Genomic DNA, 17,068 nt, shown 5'->3' on the forward strand with positions numbered 1-17,068 from the left:
CCCAGCTATGCAACCTAAGAGATGGGGATGAATTGAGTTTCTAAAAATTTACAATTATGTGCAATTAAAAATTCGGCTTTTAAAGTGCGTGTGAAGTGAGTGAAGATGTGTAAGAGTAGATGAATGAAGGATCCTAAATGAAGAACAAAACACAACAAACAAACACACTATTTTATAGTGGTTTGGTGCCAAATCCAGCACCTACATCCACTCTCCAAGATACACTTCTTGGGAATTCTAGTATAATCTTTCCAAAGATTACAACCTGATTGTTTTGTTTGGGCTCACAGTCAACCTAGTTGATTTTTTTGGAAATCAACCAAAAACTACCCCTATCAAAGCCTTTCCTAGGTTTGATAATAATATAATCCAATTCAAGATTTGGATGGATCTTTTCTCAAGTTTCAACCCTTTGAATCTTGTTACAGTAGAAATTTAAGAATATAACAAAAAGAAGCAAAGCTCCATGATGAGCTGATTGTTACTCGATGAAGCTCTTGTGGAAGTAGTTGTTGGCCTTGATGAATGCTCGGAAGCTCTACACTTAATGCTCTTGTAGTGTATAGGATGTGATCTTGAAAGCTCTCACTTAATGCCCTCTTCTGTTACTCTTATTCACATTTGTTTTATTGATTTCTTGGGTGTTCCAATACATTTATATCTTGAAAAATCGTTAAAAGACTGTTTATAGCTATTGGAGGGGCTGAAATAACCATTGGGAATGAATAGAGTTGTTCTGAGTTTGTAGAAAAATTAGCGGAGGGGTCGACTCAACTTCTTCAAGGGTCCACTCGTTATCTTCAGCGGTCGACTCTTTTTCTTCTCAAATTGACTCAAGAAATTGTTGAATTTCACTGCATTCCGTCTTTCTTCTACCCCTATTCTGGGGTCGACTCGTGATTTGCTTGGGTTGGCTCACAGAGGGGCTATTTTTCACTACTCTTTGTATCCTATTTGCACTATTTTGGGGTCGACTCATGTTCGGCAAGGGTCGACTCATGTTCGGCAGGGGTCGACTCGTGATTTGCTTGGGTTGACTTGCAAAGAGGTTGTTTTTCATTGCTCTCTAGCTTTTGTCTGAGAGTTGACTCTTGAATTCCTTCAAATATAAAGTCTTCCCTCTAAGCCTGCGGGCATTCAAGGGTCGGTTCCTTGTGACTTAGGGTCGACTCCTCTTATGCAAAACTTCATAAAAAACATGTTACATCTTTTCCACCTTGAGCATTTTGGATTGAATTTTTCTTTATACATTTGGATCATTTTGATATTATTTTTGCTTCATGTATGCATTCTTAAATACTCCACAAGTATAATTAGTATTTTTTTTACTCAAATATTTTGTATCATCAAAATCAAACTTTTTGGGTCAACATTGGGCATTTCTATTTGTACTGTCAAGGTTAAATGACCATTTAATTAAATGCATATAACTATGACACTATATTTGTTCGTTATAAGAAAATGTCATTGCTATGAATGTGTTATTTTCTAGTTAGCTTCTTATTAATATTTATATGTACTGTAATAGGGTTCTTTTTGGGGGGCTTGCCCATAAAAGGTTATGTTTGTTGTCTATCCCTATTTTAATTCAAGAAAGAAATTAGAAAACTATCAACAATTGAAACTATACATATTCCATGTACGCAAAGAAATAAAGAAATAACCCTAGCATGACAGCAAAAAGAGAAGGAAAAAATCCTTTAGCAAGCATCTATGGCTAATTTATGTCCGGCCAAAACTGGTCAGAATCTCCAAAACTAGACCTGAAATGAAGGGTTCATCTCGGTTAGCCTTGGCTGAAAGTGATCCATGTCAGCTGAAGCCTAAAACCTTAGTGGGATCCATGTTATCTGGATCAGGTTCATGTGCTGACTGTAATTGCATGTAAATCCTTTCAATATCTTAGAATTTCTTTGTTTGGGACCTTGCCAAAGTGTCATACTTATTTTGTTGAGTGCGGGTAGTTTGGGCTAAATTGAAGGGGCCCGGGTGACATATGGTGCAGTTATTTGTATTTTTTTACATACATTTGGCTTTAATTTACTTGACCTTTCTGGACAAAATGCAGAGTGAGTTTGGAGTTGCAATGCAAACTTCAAATATGAGTTGATATATAAATAAAGGACACTTGTTGCAAAATTTGAATAGGACAATATTCATGTTGGTTTAATTCCTTTGGCATATTCATAAAATTATATTATATGCTGCATGAACAGAGGACGATTAATATTGTTCATCTAAAAGAATACATGGAGGTATTTATGTGTTTAGTGCTCATTCCTGAATATATGGCATTCTGTTGTAGAATGAGTTTCCAGCTTCTGCTGTTCTGCAGCAAGCTTCAGTTGTATTAACATTAACTAGAACTTTGGAAAATGGGATGTGCATTGCAGAGGTAGTTTGTTCCGGTTGATTCACCGACCCAATAATCAATTAGATGAAAGAAGGCGTTTAAGGATGGCACTTGATGTTGTACGATTACACTGACCTCTGATTAAGTCTGTCATTTGCATATGATTTATGTTTTCGTGAACTTTGTGAATGTAACCAAATTACGTCATGTCACTTTTTGACACCAGGCTCGTGGAATGAATTATTTGCATAATTGTACACCTGTGATAGTACATCGTGATCTGAAGTCTCCAAACCTTCTTGTTGACAAAAATTGGGTTGTCAAGGTAAGACATGGATTTCAATAAATTTCATATCCTTCTGGCTTTTATCTCAATTTACTATATTCTTTTATCGTTTAAGGAATGAGATTTATTTTATTTTACCAACACTTTAGGTTTGTGATTTTGGTTTATCTCGAATGAAGCACAATACATTCTTGTCTTCGAGGTCAACGGCTGGAACAGTAAGCCTCTCTTTAGTTTTGCAGATACTTTATTGTATATTCTTATACTCATTCAGTCAGAACTTTCTATCCGGCATGTGTCTGGTAAATGCTAATGTTTATCAAGATAAGTTACTCCTATAGCTATTATAACCTAGTTCTTGATTCTAATTATGGGACCCCTTTTCTGTTTGTTATCGCATATGCTAATTGTGCAGTGAGGTAATTTCCCTATTCAAATCTCCTTAATGTGGATTATATTCTTGCTTTACTAATTTGTGTTAATCTTGCATTGGGTGGGCATGTTTTGTGCTTATCAAACCACTAGAAATGAAGTCAGTTGCTGTGAGACAATTTTAGGAGGTTTTTGATCGAACAGACAACTTTACAGGTTGAATCAAATTAATTTGATTGAATAAATCAAGTGTCTGAATTCAAATTGTATGATTAGTTGAAAGTGCTTAAAAAATAAAAAAGGAAAATTATTACCAAAACATATTAAAATTATGCCGCAGGCAAATTGATTAGCTTGGAGACTAATACGAGTCTTGTGATTATGATCTTTTAACCTTTTTTATGTTTGAATAATTATTTAAATTCTCATACGACCATTATAGAAATCGAAAAGCTAAGAATTATTGGTAGTTCACAACCGTATATAAGTGATATTGGGTGGTATGGGCTGTATTGACTAGATCTTGAGCCTATATGACAAAAAATGTCATATTTCCAGCCTTGCATGACAATGAATGACGAAATTTTAGCTCTTGATTTCTATGATTATATCAACACGGATGCCTTTCATAGTCTGAAAAAGAGTTTTCACTACCTAATGATGCATATTTAATTAGTTCAGTACAGAACTTTTCACTTTTGGCATGCAACCTAAGCTTGCCTGGTCCGGGCTTTAACATGATATCAAAAAGTCAGTTTCAGCGTAATTTTCAAAACTCAGGTTCAAAATTAGGTTAAGTTGGGTTACTTTGGGTGGTCTTGTCAGCAGGCAACAAGCTGCAAGTCATAGAGAGAGCAACAAAATGGCAATTACTGTTTCAACCTTCATGAATGACTCATTTCATCTAGCAACTCAAACTTTTGGTATGAAAAAACTTGTATTTGCGGTTTGAACTAGTAGGGTTTTGGGAGAGCTAACCAAAGAGAGATCATTGATCATCATCATTGCTGTTCCCACTACCTGAATTCATCAAGTACTTTGGATTTTAGTTGGAAATCCTAGCTTTTAATATTAAGTTAATAGGGTTTTTCAGAGAGATTGAGAAAGATGGAAACAGTGGGAGGGGTTAGTTTTACAGTTTGAGCTTGTAGGATGTTATCAGAGATAACCAGGAAGAGTGGCCAACCTGGGTGAAGACTGATGAAGCTGGGTCTGGTTAGCTAGCAGAGGCAACCTGTGGACAAAACAGGGAAAGTTTGAGATGTGTGGAGAAGCTATACGGAGGAGGCTGGAGGTGGAGTGATGGTCAGAGGATGCTGCTGTTGGATGGAGGATCCTGAGGTGGAGAGAGTTAAGGTCAAGGAGAGGGGTGGAGGCAATTCCAAAAGTACTCAGGCATTAGCATTTAGCATTGACAAAAGGGAACACACATGGAGATTAATGTTTACATATATCTTTAGGAAGATGTATATTTATATAACATAATGTAATATAACCAATTTTATATAATTTAATAGTTTTAGGTTTGTGTTGGGTTGGTTGCTCGACACCTCATTCCAAGCTTGAGTCAAATAAATCTGGTTTAGTCTTGCCCAAGTCTAATCTAGGTTGGACTTGGATTGGCGTTGCATGCCTGTCAACACCATATCTGAATAAGATATGCCAAGGACCTCCTTTTGAAATCAGCTTTAGTAAATGATTATAAAGGCATGGTTTCAAATTCCAATGAGATGTCCCATGGGATGCTGGATGGGGTACCATCAAGTATAGGGATAGGACGGTCTTGCCATCATCTAAGCATCCCGATTTGTGCATCTTGGGACATCTCCTATCCCAAATGTTTGGATAGGGTGGGTTCTATGAAAAAATCGGGACAACCCTATCACATAGGATTTAAAACCTTGATTTAAGTATGGAACGAAATTTTGTTCCTTGTTGTCCTTGTTTTGATTTTCTTTTGCCTAACCTTGCAATAGCTGCAGAGCGTGGCCTATAATTGATTCTATTATAATAGATAATTAGATATAACATTGTCTGCTATCTTTTTTTTTAAATTTTTCGTACATTAGCTTTGCTTTGTTCGTTGGTCTTTCTCCTAGATTCCATGACATCATGAATAAGATATAACTAGTCAAATCAAAACTAATCTTTCATAGCCTTGAAGCTTTCCTCATTTTTAGCTTTCTTTAGTGCCATTTCATCTTCCAGTAATTGTTGCTACTTTCTAGGAACAATACTTCGTTGCCCCAACATGTGGCTCCCCCATCTATAAGTATTGTCAATTGAAAACTTGTGGGAAGCATGCTTGCCATCTAACCTTTTTGCCCTTTATAAGGAATCTACCTACATGCAAAATGGCTTCATCTAAGGATATCCACCTGTATCAACAGTTATGGCTAACTCTAGATTTCTGAAATGAATGAAAGAATCCAGGAATCTGCCACAAGTCAACCGTGCTTCGATTAGGGAAATAACCTTTCCATCTTTCATTAATCCCTGTTTTTCCACCAAAATCCTATTATCCTGAACTTTGTAAGTTGATCTACTCTATATTTCCTGCTAATTCAAGTAAAAGTTTCAGGCCTTGTTTTTCTTTTTTTTTAATTTTCATTTTTATCTTGGGTTCTGGATCTCCACTGCATATCTCGTCACTTTGCTGCCTGTTGAGTTTGATGTCTATTTAAATGCATGACATGTTATGAATGGTTGCCAGGCTGAATGGATGGCACCAGAGGTCCTAAGGAATGAACCTTCAAATGAGAAGTATGTTTTGCTCCTTCTGTTATATGTATGCAGGGATTAGAATCTTGCATTGGTTTTTGGGGGTTTGTCACTAACTTTTGTGCTTGTTACGTTCAGATGTGATGTTTTTAGCTTTGGTGTCATATTATGGGAGCTATGTACCTTGCAACAGCCATGGGAAGGAATGAACCCAATGCAAGTTGTTGGTGCTGTTGGGTTTCAGCACCGTTGCCTTGATATTCCAGATGACGTAGATCCTGTCATTGCTGACATAATAAAAAAGTGTTGGCAAAAGTGAGTATTCTTCATTATTATTATCAAAATTTTGATGCCTTCTGGAGAAAATCCATTAATTGATAACAGATGCAAATACTATCTTAAATTCTTAACTATGAGAAATGCTAGTATTGTCTTTCTGCTCTACTTGGCATAGTTCTGGAACATAGTGCTGAATAACATTTTCCTTTTCACCACCATACCTGAGCAGTCACTGCATTTCTTGTTTTGGGTGCTATAGAATTGTGCTTTTGCTTGGTTGTTTTGAAATATATTTTACATGATATGCTATAAGTTAGAGGTGAAGCCAAGGTTCGCCATCTCAGTACCGAACTCCGTACAGGTGCCGCACCAACATAGTGTTGGTGTGGTACGGTACAAGATTTTTTTGGCGTACCTATATTTTTTTGATGTACCCAGTGTTGGTACGCTATCTGTATTGGGTACCAATATCGAACCAGTACGGTATGGTATGCCCTGTACCGTCTGGTTCAGGCCGGTAAGGCGTACCATGGGTGAAAGTATTTACAGGCAAGTTTTTTGGTATTATATTCTTGAATGATCAAAATGGACAATATAAGTTTGGCTTATTGGTGTAGCATCTACATACAGAACATATGTCATATAAATGTATGTATGTATATATTCAAAAGAATGTTTTGTCTAATTGAATCCGAAGCTCTTGTAGATTACTGTATAGTTACATGCTATCTTTTCTCTTTCAAGGTACTCTGTATTGTTTCAACTTTCAAGCATTTGATTTCCTAAATAATTGTTGTTTGTTTCACGACTAAATTTTCTACCATAACTCTATATTAAAGAATTACTGTTGGTATATTTTTCTATCAATTGATATATGGTCCGTGTCTGTACCTTTGTCGTGCCTAGTGTTTTCAGGAGTGTTTCATCTAGTTGATTCCTGAGTTCCTGTAGATTACCATATAGCTATATGCTATCTTTTCTCTTTCAAACTCTCTCTTTGTATTGTTTCAAACGTTTGATGTCCTATGTAATGACTATTTGCTTCTCTCCTACTCTCTCTACCATATTTTATATTAAATGAATTACTGTAGATATATTGTTCTATAAATTGATAAATAATTCATGTATGTACTTCATTGTTTCCCAGAGTAGCCTGTTGTTAATGTATATATTGGGTTACATGACTATTTGTATTCATAGTTACATGACGGGAAGTAGCCTGTTGTTAATGTATATATTGGGTTATCATTCTTGATACTGGGTTTACTGTATCATTGCTACCCCTTCGATTCTTCCCACATTTCTTAGTTTCAGAGCCTTGTTTTGCACCCAGGCTTGTCAGCTTAGCCTTGGACCCTCAACATGGGGGAACTGAACATCAAAAACTTACAAAATACATAAGAGGCCTTTGAGAAATCCTTCATTGATAATTTGTCAGAGAACAAGTTCACAAATCTAACTATTTTATTCCCACTAGTACGATCTTATCTACATAAAGAAGGAAAACAATCATATCTTTTATTTCCTTCATGTATATTTGAGCTTTCTTAGGATTCTGTTTGAAACCAAAGTCTTTAATTTCTTTATTAGATCTTTTATTACAACCATAAAATGCTTGTTCGAAACCACGGTTGTCATCATCAACTTGCATGCCATAAATTCAGACATCGGTGTAGCATATCCTGTGGAAGGATGCATCTCACCTTTTTCATCCTGCCTTCTGTTCAATTGTTTAGATGTCTGTTTTACCATATTCTATAATCATCACATGCAGCTGTGGCCAAAAGAATCCTGTTGCATTTCATTTTGGAAGCTTATGATAAGGTTACATCATAGTAAAAACCCTTGAACGTAGACTTTTGCCACAATAGAAATATAACTTTACCCTTTTGGATTGATCAACTGAAGTATATATACTATTACTTCTCATGTAATTATTCTCTGATTCCAGCAGCAATCCACCTTGGAATCTTCATGCCACTGACAAATGCCTGATAAGAGCATTTTTCAATGTCCTCTCTCTCAAGGGAAAAAGATCTATAATTAATAAATTAGAGGAAAGAGGACACTCTAATTTCAAGGTCATGATTTCTAATATTGGGTTTAATATATGTTCTTATTCATGGGAATAGATGGCTGATGGCAGGAGGTTTTCTCCAAGGAGATCTGAGATCTGCTGTCCATTGGACAGAAAAGGCTATATGATGAAAGGGGAAGGAAGAATACAAAATGTTGATGAAAAAGACAAGAATCGAAGTAGGGTGGAAAAGAAGAGGAAAGGTTACCCAGATCATCTCTTTTTAGAAAGAATTGCTTCTTCCTAGCTAAAGCCAGCCTTCCTAGTTTATAAATTTTAGAGGGCCCAACCATTGATCTTGTGGACAGTCCAGAGAATCGAATGTATACTAATGACACCTTGATCCCCGCAAGCCTCAGAAATTGATGTAAGACTTTGTGTCGAGGTTGGTTGGATCCTGTAAATTAGGGGCAAATTTAGGGGAGACCAGGTGTCTCACGAATCGCCCCTAAACATATTTCTCTTTCACCTATGCCAATTTAAAAGCCTTACTTATATGAAACCATCTCCTGGATCTTGCGTGATCACCATATCAAGCAGCTCTAGTGTCTATTTTCTAATGTGGCCCTTCATAAGCAGCCCATTCCCTTGTATTTCTTCTTTTGTTTTGAAAATTGGATTGCTTTTTCCTTATCCTCTTTTATAGATGAACATCCATCCGAGTTGTGAAATGCTTGCACTGTATATGAGATCTCCCTAATTACTTGGCTTTTGTTTTCCCACACACCTCCTCATCTTTTGCTTCCCCGCCAACATGGTAGTTTGTTATTTGACCATTGGTTTTGTCCTTCTTGTTCCTCCCACTACTCTGATGTGCATTTGGTTTTGTTGCTTGCGCTTATGAGCTTGTCGATGGTGAGTGCCTTCTTCTCCCATTATGTATTTTCATAAAATGACTAGATATTGAGACATGTCCATATACACCAATTTAGGTTTTTTCTTTTGGTTCAAATAGTTTTTAGTTAGCACTTCAAAAAAGAATTCAACAGATAATTTGGCCTATAGCAAGCATAGATGTTGTAGCAATGATTGGAATACTCACTAGGATTTGGTATGGTATTCCTCTTTTGACCTAACTTAGCCATATATCTATATGTAGGCTATTTCTTTAGCTTATACAAAACTAGAAATATAATATTTGAACCATTGATCCATTTATAAATGCAGGGTTCTTCTTCATTCTTAATGAAGCCATATGTTCCGATTACCTTATCAAAACGTATATTCCAACTCCGTGAAGTTTGCTTTAATCTATAAATAGATCTTTGAAGCTTGCATACTTTAGACTCATCTGCAGATGTAAAACCTTCAGATTGTATCATATACACTTCCTCTTCTAAATCCCCATTTAGAAAGACGGTTTTAACATTCATCTGCCAGATCTCATAATCTAAATGTGCTGCCATTACAAGCATAATTCGAATGGATTTGAGCATTGCCACAGGAGAAAACGTCTCGTCATAGTCAATACCATAACGTTGACGATATCCCTTGGCAACCAGACGGGCTTTATAGATCTCTACCTTTCCGTTTGCGCTCCGTTTTCTTTTGAAAATCCACTTACACCCTATGGGTTTAATCTCTTTGGGTGGGTCAACTAATGTCCATACATCATTGACCTTCATGGATTCCATTTCGGATTGCATGGCTCCAAGCCATTTATCAAAGTCATTCCTCTGCATTGCATCCATATAGGTGATCGGATCCTCATCGTTTTCATCAAGTTCGACAGGATCCCTGTCTCGGACCAAGAAACCGTAGTATCTATCCGGCTGACGTGGTACTCTACCTGATCGTCTTAATGGTGCATCTAAGATGGGTTCGAGATCTGATCTAATCAAATCTGACTCAATAGGTTCAGTGGATGGTGTTGGGTCTTCTACATGTTGAACTTTCCTAAGTTTTATATTAGAGCTTCTACTTCTCCAAGAATACAGCTCTATTGCTTACGAACAACTTTTGTTCTTCAGCAAGATAGAAATAATATCCTTTAGACTTTTTAGGGTAACCGATAAAGAAACATTTGTCAGACTTGGCTTCAAGTTTGTCTGCTTTCAAACGTTTGACATAAGCCGGACACCCCCAAATTCTAAGGTGAGAAAGTACCGGTTTCCGTCCCGTCCACATCTCATGTGGTATTTTATTCACAGATTTACTTAAAACCTTATTAAGTATATAACATGTTGACTCAAGTGCATATCCCCAAAAGGATATGGGCAGATCAACAAACCCCATCATGGATCGAACCATGTCTAACAGTGTTTGATTTCTCCTTTCTGACACACCATTATATTGCGGTGTACCAGGAGGAGTCCATTGGGAGAGAATCTCATTTTCTTCTAGATATGTCAAAAACTCACTGGAGAGATATTCTCCTCCTCGGTCTGACCGAAGAGTTTTAATACTCTTTCCAGTTTGTTTTTTTACTTCATTACGATATAATTTGAACATTTCAAATGATTCAGATTTATGTCTCATTAAATAGACATAACCATACCTCGAAAGATCCTCTGTGAACGTAATGAAATATGAATATCCACTTTTGGCATTTGTGCTCATTGGCCCACATACATCAGAATGTACAAGGGTTAATAAGTCACTGGCTCGTTCACCTTTTCCGGTAAAAGGTGATTTGGTCATTTTTCTAAGAAGACATGACTCGCAGGTTGTCAATGATTCACAATCATTAACATTGAGGATTCCCTCTTTACTTAACCTGTTCATCCTGTTCTTGTTAATATGACCTAGCCTATGATGCCAAAGGTAGACATCCATGACATTATCTATTCTAGGGTGCTTACTTGACTTGTACATTACATTAACAGGCTGTGACTGTATATAAATGCTATTACTCAATTGTCCATGCATTACAGTGACACCATTCAAATGATATCACAATAATTTCTTTTTATTGAAATCTCATAACCTTTCATGGCCAAAAAGCCTACAAAAATTATGTTCAATAAAAAACTTGGACAAAAGTAACAGTCACTTATGACAATTATATGAGAGTTGAATATAAGTTTAAGACTTTCTAAAGCTAGAATTGGAACTGGTCTTCCATCTCCAACGTTCAGGAATCTTTCGCTTTCTCCAAATCTCTTATTGACCTGAAGTCCCTGCAACGAATTGCAAATATTAAATAGGCTTCCAGTATCTAATACGCAGGTCGAATTGTCACAAATTGAAAAATTACAAGGTGTTATCATATAAGTACCTTGATCAGCAACTGATTGCATCTTTCTCTTTTGCCTGTTTGGGTCAAGGGAGCCAATGTATTGAGGACAATTCCTCTTCCAATGCCCTTGCTTCTTACAGTAGAAGCACTTTGCCTTACTTTGATCGGCCTTTACCTTCTTGGTCTGAGTTGGCTTAGCATGCTGTACCTTTTTCTTTTGATTCTTATTTTTCTTCTTTCCTTTCTTAAAGGGACCACGACCTCTGGACGAGCCTCCCACTAAATTCACCGACCCTTTTAGGAGTTGGTGATTCTTCTCAAATGTTTGTAGTAAATCCAACAATTGGTGATAATTTACTACCGGTTTCGTTATACGAAAGTTGCTGAGAAATGGGTGGTACGAACTAGGAAGAGAGTTTAGTATAGCATCCTTCCCCAATTGATCATGAAGGGGAAAATCGAGAGTGCTCAGGCGCTCGATCAACTCAATCATGTACAATACATGATCGGTCATCGACGCCCCATCCTTCATCCGTGCGCTGAAAATAGCACAACTAGTCTTGTGCCTTTCAACGTCGTCAGGAGTGCCAAAAGATTCGTTCAACACTTGAATGATCTCTTCAGACTGCGCATTCTCAAACCTACGACTGAACTCGTCGTTCATTGCAGCAAGCATAATGCAGCGGACAGTGATACAATCACTGAGCCACTTCTGATAAGTGTCTCTGACTGTACCCCGTGCATTGGCAGTGGGCTGCTCAGGTGCTGGATCTATTATCACATAAAGAATCCGTTCATGCTCTAGCACAATCTTAAGTTTTCTAAGCCAGTTATTGAAATTGGGTCCAGTCAACTTGTCATTATCCAACAATGAACGAAGTGACAAACTAGTGGCCATTTTTGCATAAAAGAAAATCGGCTATCAGTATATGAATTGACAATACCCTAAAGACTTGGACTTTAGTCTAAAGATTCTCCCACTATTTTATACAAATTTGTAGCCCCTACCTTAAATTTGAAGAATTACACTTAACTTTTTAGTGAGCACTAGAACCCAATAGATCGCATATGGGCCCGAGTGTGGCTCGGCCAACCCATATGCACCTATTGGTAGGTTCTGAACCAATTGTTTCACCAAACAATTTCTAGTGATAATTTTGCCCGTCTCTTCGGCAGGCGTGTGGCGCCTCCACCGAAAATTCTGATTAGGTCCAACCATTAAATGACAGGGTTCCGTGTAATCTACTAATAAATGACCAAGCCCGAGTGTGGCTCGGCCCACCTGATCACCTATTGAAGGTACTCGACTCATATATTGAATGACAATTTCAATGGTCAAATAATCACCAGGCGTGTGGCGCCTCCAATGATTATCTGGCTATTGGACCTATTATCATCCAACTTAATGGAAGGCTATGACCTAGTTATCTCCATAACTATTTCATTTTATGGACCTAATAATTTTAGAGGGTTTAATTTAATTGAGAATAGATGAGAAGAACCGGTTAATCTAGATCCTCCCACTGACTTCATCAAGTCAGATTAATAAGAACTAGATTCAATCCGGTTAAGGAGGCACCTAAATCAGTCATACTGATTATCCTTAAAGGCATGGGTCAACTCGAATCATTAAGTGATCCAATCAAAATGTGATTGACCATGTCAGCCAGGTAAGTGAGATCGGTGGAAGGGATATGCCATTAACTCGACAAAGACGAATCAGTGCAAGTAGCTCCCAATTAAAAACCACCGGTCAAGCTGCCAAACTTACCTTAGATACCGACTGGTTAATCAATTTCGATTTGATTACTCAAATGACTTGGGCTCTACCTCTGAGCCTCAATCAAGTTCCATTTTAGTCTAATCAAAGACATGGAATTTGATCAACTACTACTATTGTATTTGACCTAGAGTTTCCTTGACCTAATCTAGTTACTACTTAATTAGATTTGATCAATTAACTCTAATTAGACCATGTTTGATTCTAACCTTAGGTTTAACCCAATCTTAAGAACTTGATTCAAGCTAACCCAAACCCCTAAAGGCTTATGCAATTGTCATTTAATTGAGTTACAATTCTAGATCTAGGTTTTCATATCACTTAATTCTTAATCAAGTGTAAGTTTATGAAAATTTAGATCATTGCATAATCCTTTTAATTACACCTTAATTATAAACTTTCAGTTCTTAAATTTTTTTTCAGATCTGAGTTTGATAATTAATCATGTGTAATTCACCTTTTAATTCATGTTTAAATCATTATGATTTATGTTCATACATCATATATATAAACTTTCATGAATTAATTCAAACATCATACAACTTTTGCATTTATTTTTAGATCTAATAATTCTTTTAAAAACAGAGATTAAATGAATCATATATTTTATTTAGATCTAATCTAAATAATTTTATGATTTCAGATTTATTCATATTACATATGTTAACATAAACATTGCATCACATAAATTCAAATTTCAGATCTAGTTAATCATGCATAATCAGCAATTAAATCAATCATAAAAATACTTTAGATCTAATCTAAACATGTTCATGATTCCAGATTTAATTGCAATGATTAAAACATAAAAGATTAAACAAAGAACCTGGCTCTGATACCACTGATAGTGATCCTATGATGCTAGTAGTGATAGCATGCTCAAATTTAAAATTTTTCAAAAATCAATGGCTATACCTGTTCAGGTTGCCTACGTACCCCTTCACAAGGGGGATCAAGTCACACGTAGTTCTTTTAATTTTGAAATTCGCAGTGGAAAATCGAATTAAACATTTTAATTCTAGCATGCATAAGAAATCAAATTTCAAAATATCACTACAAGTATTCATGATCAATATGCCGGAATCGTTTAAACGATTATGCTAAAATCATTGCATGATTAATTTCAGATCTGAAATGAGATTATTAATTAAGTTCTAAACTTAATTAATCTAACACCCAACTAATCTTCGAATGCCCATCGAATAGGCTCTGAAGATTACTCTGTGAAGAGCCCCAAAAGAGGTTTAACCCTCAGGGATTGGAATCTATAAGTGATACAACTTTGGATCTAGATTCATATCTTTATGAAATCTGAAAATAATGGATCTGATGCTTGAGCTTCGTAGCCACACACTCGTCTGGCCTCTACGAGTAATCCACGCGAAGCTTTTGGAGTGATCCAATCCTGCGGAAGTGCTAGCTTGCGCAAGATCGTCCTTTGTTGAATTTTGATCTTCCCGACGCTATCAACTTTTGATTCGTCTTCTTGGAAGAACTTGGAGGAATGGTTAGTAGGGATTGAAGAGGACTTAGATCTGATCTAAAGGCTCTTATCAGGGATCCCTATCAGCTATGGCGAGATGGAATTAGAGGAGATGGAATGGGCGAGATGGCAGGCTGAATTTTCATATTCCAACATAAGGAATTAATCCCTTTTTAATGGCACGCCATCTGATCATTTGAATTCGAAATTCAAATGGAAAGCTGGTATATTGTTGGCGCATGAAGGGGTTGGTTGTAACAAGATAGATCTTATCTTGTTTGAATTCAAAATTCAAACACTAGATGGGTCATAAGGGTGAGATAATTTGAAATGGATGGTGCTGATTTGATTTCATTCAAATTTAATTCGAAATTCCATTGATAATCATCTAGCCATTCTCCCACATCTCCCACGATCCAAATCCCATCACTTTTCATTGAAATTCCACGTCCGGATCGAATCCCTTGAATTCAGCCCGTTCACGAGTTCCAGGATTTTCAGAAGGAGTCGACCTTCCCGAGCTCGAGTCGACTCCAAGTCGCCTCACGTCGACTCCAAAGTCGACCCGAGCCGACCCCTGCTGAGACGACAGAGAACTTCCCTGATACGCCCACCTAGTCGACCCCTTCATAGCTCGAGTCGACCCCAAGAAAACTCGAGTCGACCCCACCTAGGAAAAATAGAAGTCGTCCTCTGGATTCTCTGAGTCGACCCCAGCCAAGCTTGATTCGACCCCAGCCCATCTCGAGTCGACCCCAAGAAAACTCGAGTCGACCCCACCTGGGAAAACAGAGGAGTCGTTCTCTGAACTCTCTGAGAGAGTCGACCCCAGCCAAGCTTGAGTCGATCCCAGCTCGAGTCGACCCCTCTTTACTTCGAGTCGACCCCAATCAGGTCAAAACCCTGATTGAACCCAAAATTGAATCCAATTCAATTTGGCTCATCCTTAGTCCATTTACTCAATCAAATTGAGTTTATTAGTAATCTAATTACTAATTAATCCTCCAATAATTACTTTAATTATTTTATAGGATAATTTGCTAATTGGATTGACCAAATTATCCCTGAATGATTCTCAATCATCCATCAGCCATCTTGATCAATCAGGAAACTTTTATGCGTATGACCTCATAGGTTCGAACCTAAATCGGTAGTACAGGAACGACTTCCTGTACTAATCGATGTGACCATCTAGCAATGGTACCCGACGTCCGGATAGGCCGAATATATGCGAAGCAAATATTTTGAAATTCTGGACTATGGTTACTGTATAATTCATCCCGTTGACTCCTAATGCTAGGATGACCTCAGAGTTCTGTCAACTCTCTAATCAGTACATCCACTATGTGATCAACTTTAGAAATCCTGTGACTCATCACAAGGATTACCCTGGCCAAGGATCAACTTCACAGCATATCATTTGATCGCGAACAGGTTTAAGGACTTGAAGATAAATCCTTCTTTATCATGAAATAAGTCCTAAGGACTTCATCATATAAGAGTTCATTTGAAGATGAAATGATGAATAATGCCAAATAACACTTTATTAATTTGTCAATTCATTTACAAAATTCAATCATCAACATACTGACGATTGACACTTAGGATACAATTCCCAACATCCTTGTCACTATGATGAAGCATAACCCTTCAACTTAATGGCTACTAGTTTGACCTTCTTGTTGTCAGGTAGCTCTAGGTACTCAATTACTCTTTCCACCTCGTTAAACCAGTCCAAGACTTTATCTGGTTCTCTCCAGAAAATCCTGGTGTATCCACCTTTGCACGTGGACCTCTATCATTGTCAGCCCTCTAATGAGCACGAGGCTGTCTTACTTGGGGTAGGATCTCCATTTCTTCTTCCGATGAATCATCCAAAGGTTGTTGCTGCTGCTGAAATCTTTCTACAGCAGGTTGACCTCTTCCATTCGTCCGTTGATAAACATGAACTTGCTGTCCTCTTTGTTTCCCAATAGCTGCATTAGGAGGACCAAAGATCCCTGCTTGTTCAAGCCTAGAACATAGGTTAGCAAGGTGGTGTTGTAGGTTCTCCACATCTCTGGTAGCCATTGTTCTATTATGTGCTGCTTGAGGTGCTTCCAAATCCTCTTGGTTCTGCTCCAAATTGTTTCCACGCCCAACCATGGATCCGCAGTAATCACAGATCAAAAATAGCAAGGTTCTGATACCACTTAAAGTAAATCAAAGTAAGAAAACTGAATAGATCACTTTAAAGATACTCCAAAGTCCAAACACTGTTGGAGCCTGGATTTCTTGAAGGGAAATCAAGGGAAAAACCTTGTAAAAAAAGGAACTGAGTTCTGTCCAAAAAAGTTGTTGTAGATTAATTCCATTGTATTGCTTACGTCCTTTACAACTCCTTTATATAGACTCCTAAGCAATCACCTTAATAATGAACCTACATTGGAAATAAAAAGTATTTACTCTAGTCAGCCTAGAAGACACCAACATTAAATACATTCAACTTAGAAGACTGGACACTACATATCTCATAACTTTTGCAGAGAACAAGACTGAA

The 17,068-nt window shown here is 37.2% G+C and overlaps 1 protein-coding gene across 13 annotated transcripts in view; it reads left to right on the forward strand.

The window, feature by feature from the left end:
- The window catches only part of LOC103695944 (putative serine/threonine-protein kinase SIS8), a 109,697-nt gene that overhangs the window by 73,934 nt on the left and 18,695 nt on the right, over positions 1 to 17,068 (forward strand). For 11 of the 13 annotated variants that reach the window (XR_015987011.2, XR_015987013.2, XR_015987014.2 and 8 more), the window contains 5 exons: positions 2,394 to 2,472; positions 2,580 to 2,678; positions 2,789 to 2,857; positions 5,725 to 5,774; positions 5,871 to 6,047. Coding sequence is in view for 7 of the 13 variants with exons in the window: in XM_039116087.3 (XP_038972015.3) it covers positions 2,394 to 2,472; positions 2,580 to 2,678; positions 2,789 to 2,857; positions 5,725 to 5,774; positions 5,871 to 6,047 (474 nt within the window). In the remaining 6 variants the exon portion in view is untranslated. The remainder of the gene's footprint in view (positions 1 to 2,393; positions 2,473 to 2,579; positions 2,679 to 2,788; positions 2,858 to 5,724; positions 5,775 to 5,870; positions 6,048 to 17,068) is intronic. The other 2 variants (XR_015987012.2, XR_005507008.3) reach the window with 1 other exon arrangement.

Source organism: Phoenix dactylifera, chromosome 5 (assembly GCF_051530095.1).
Source record: "Phoenix dactylifera cultivar Ajwa chromosome 5, Ajwa_hap1_PhDact_Kaust_v1.1, whole genome shotgun sequence".
NCBI classification, from domain to species: domain Eukaryota; kingdom Viridiplantae; phylum Streptophyta; class Magnoliopsida; order Arecales; family Arecaceae; genus Phoenix; species Phoenix dactylifera.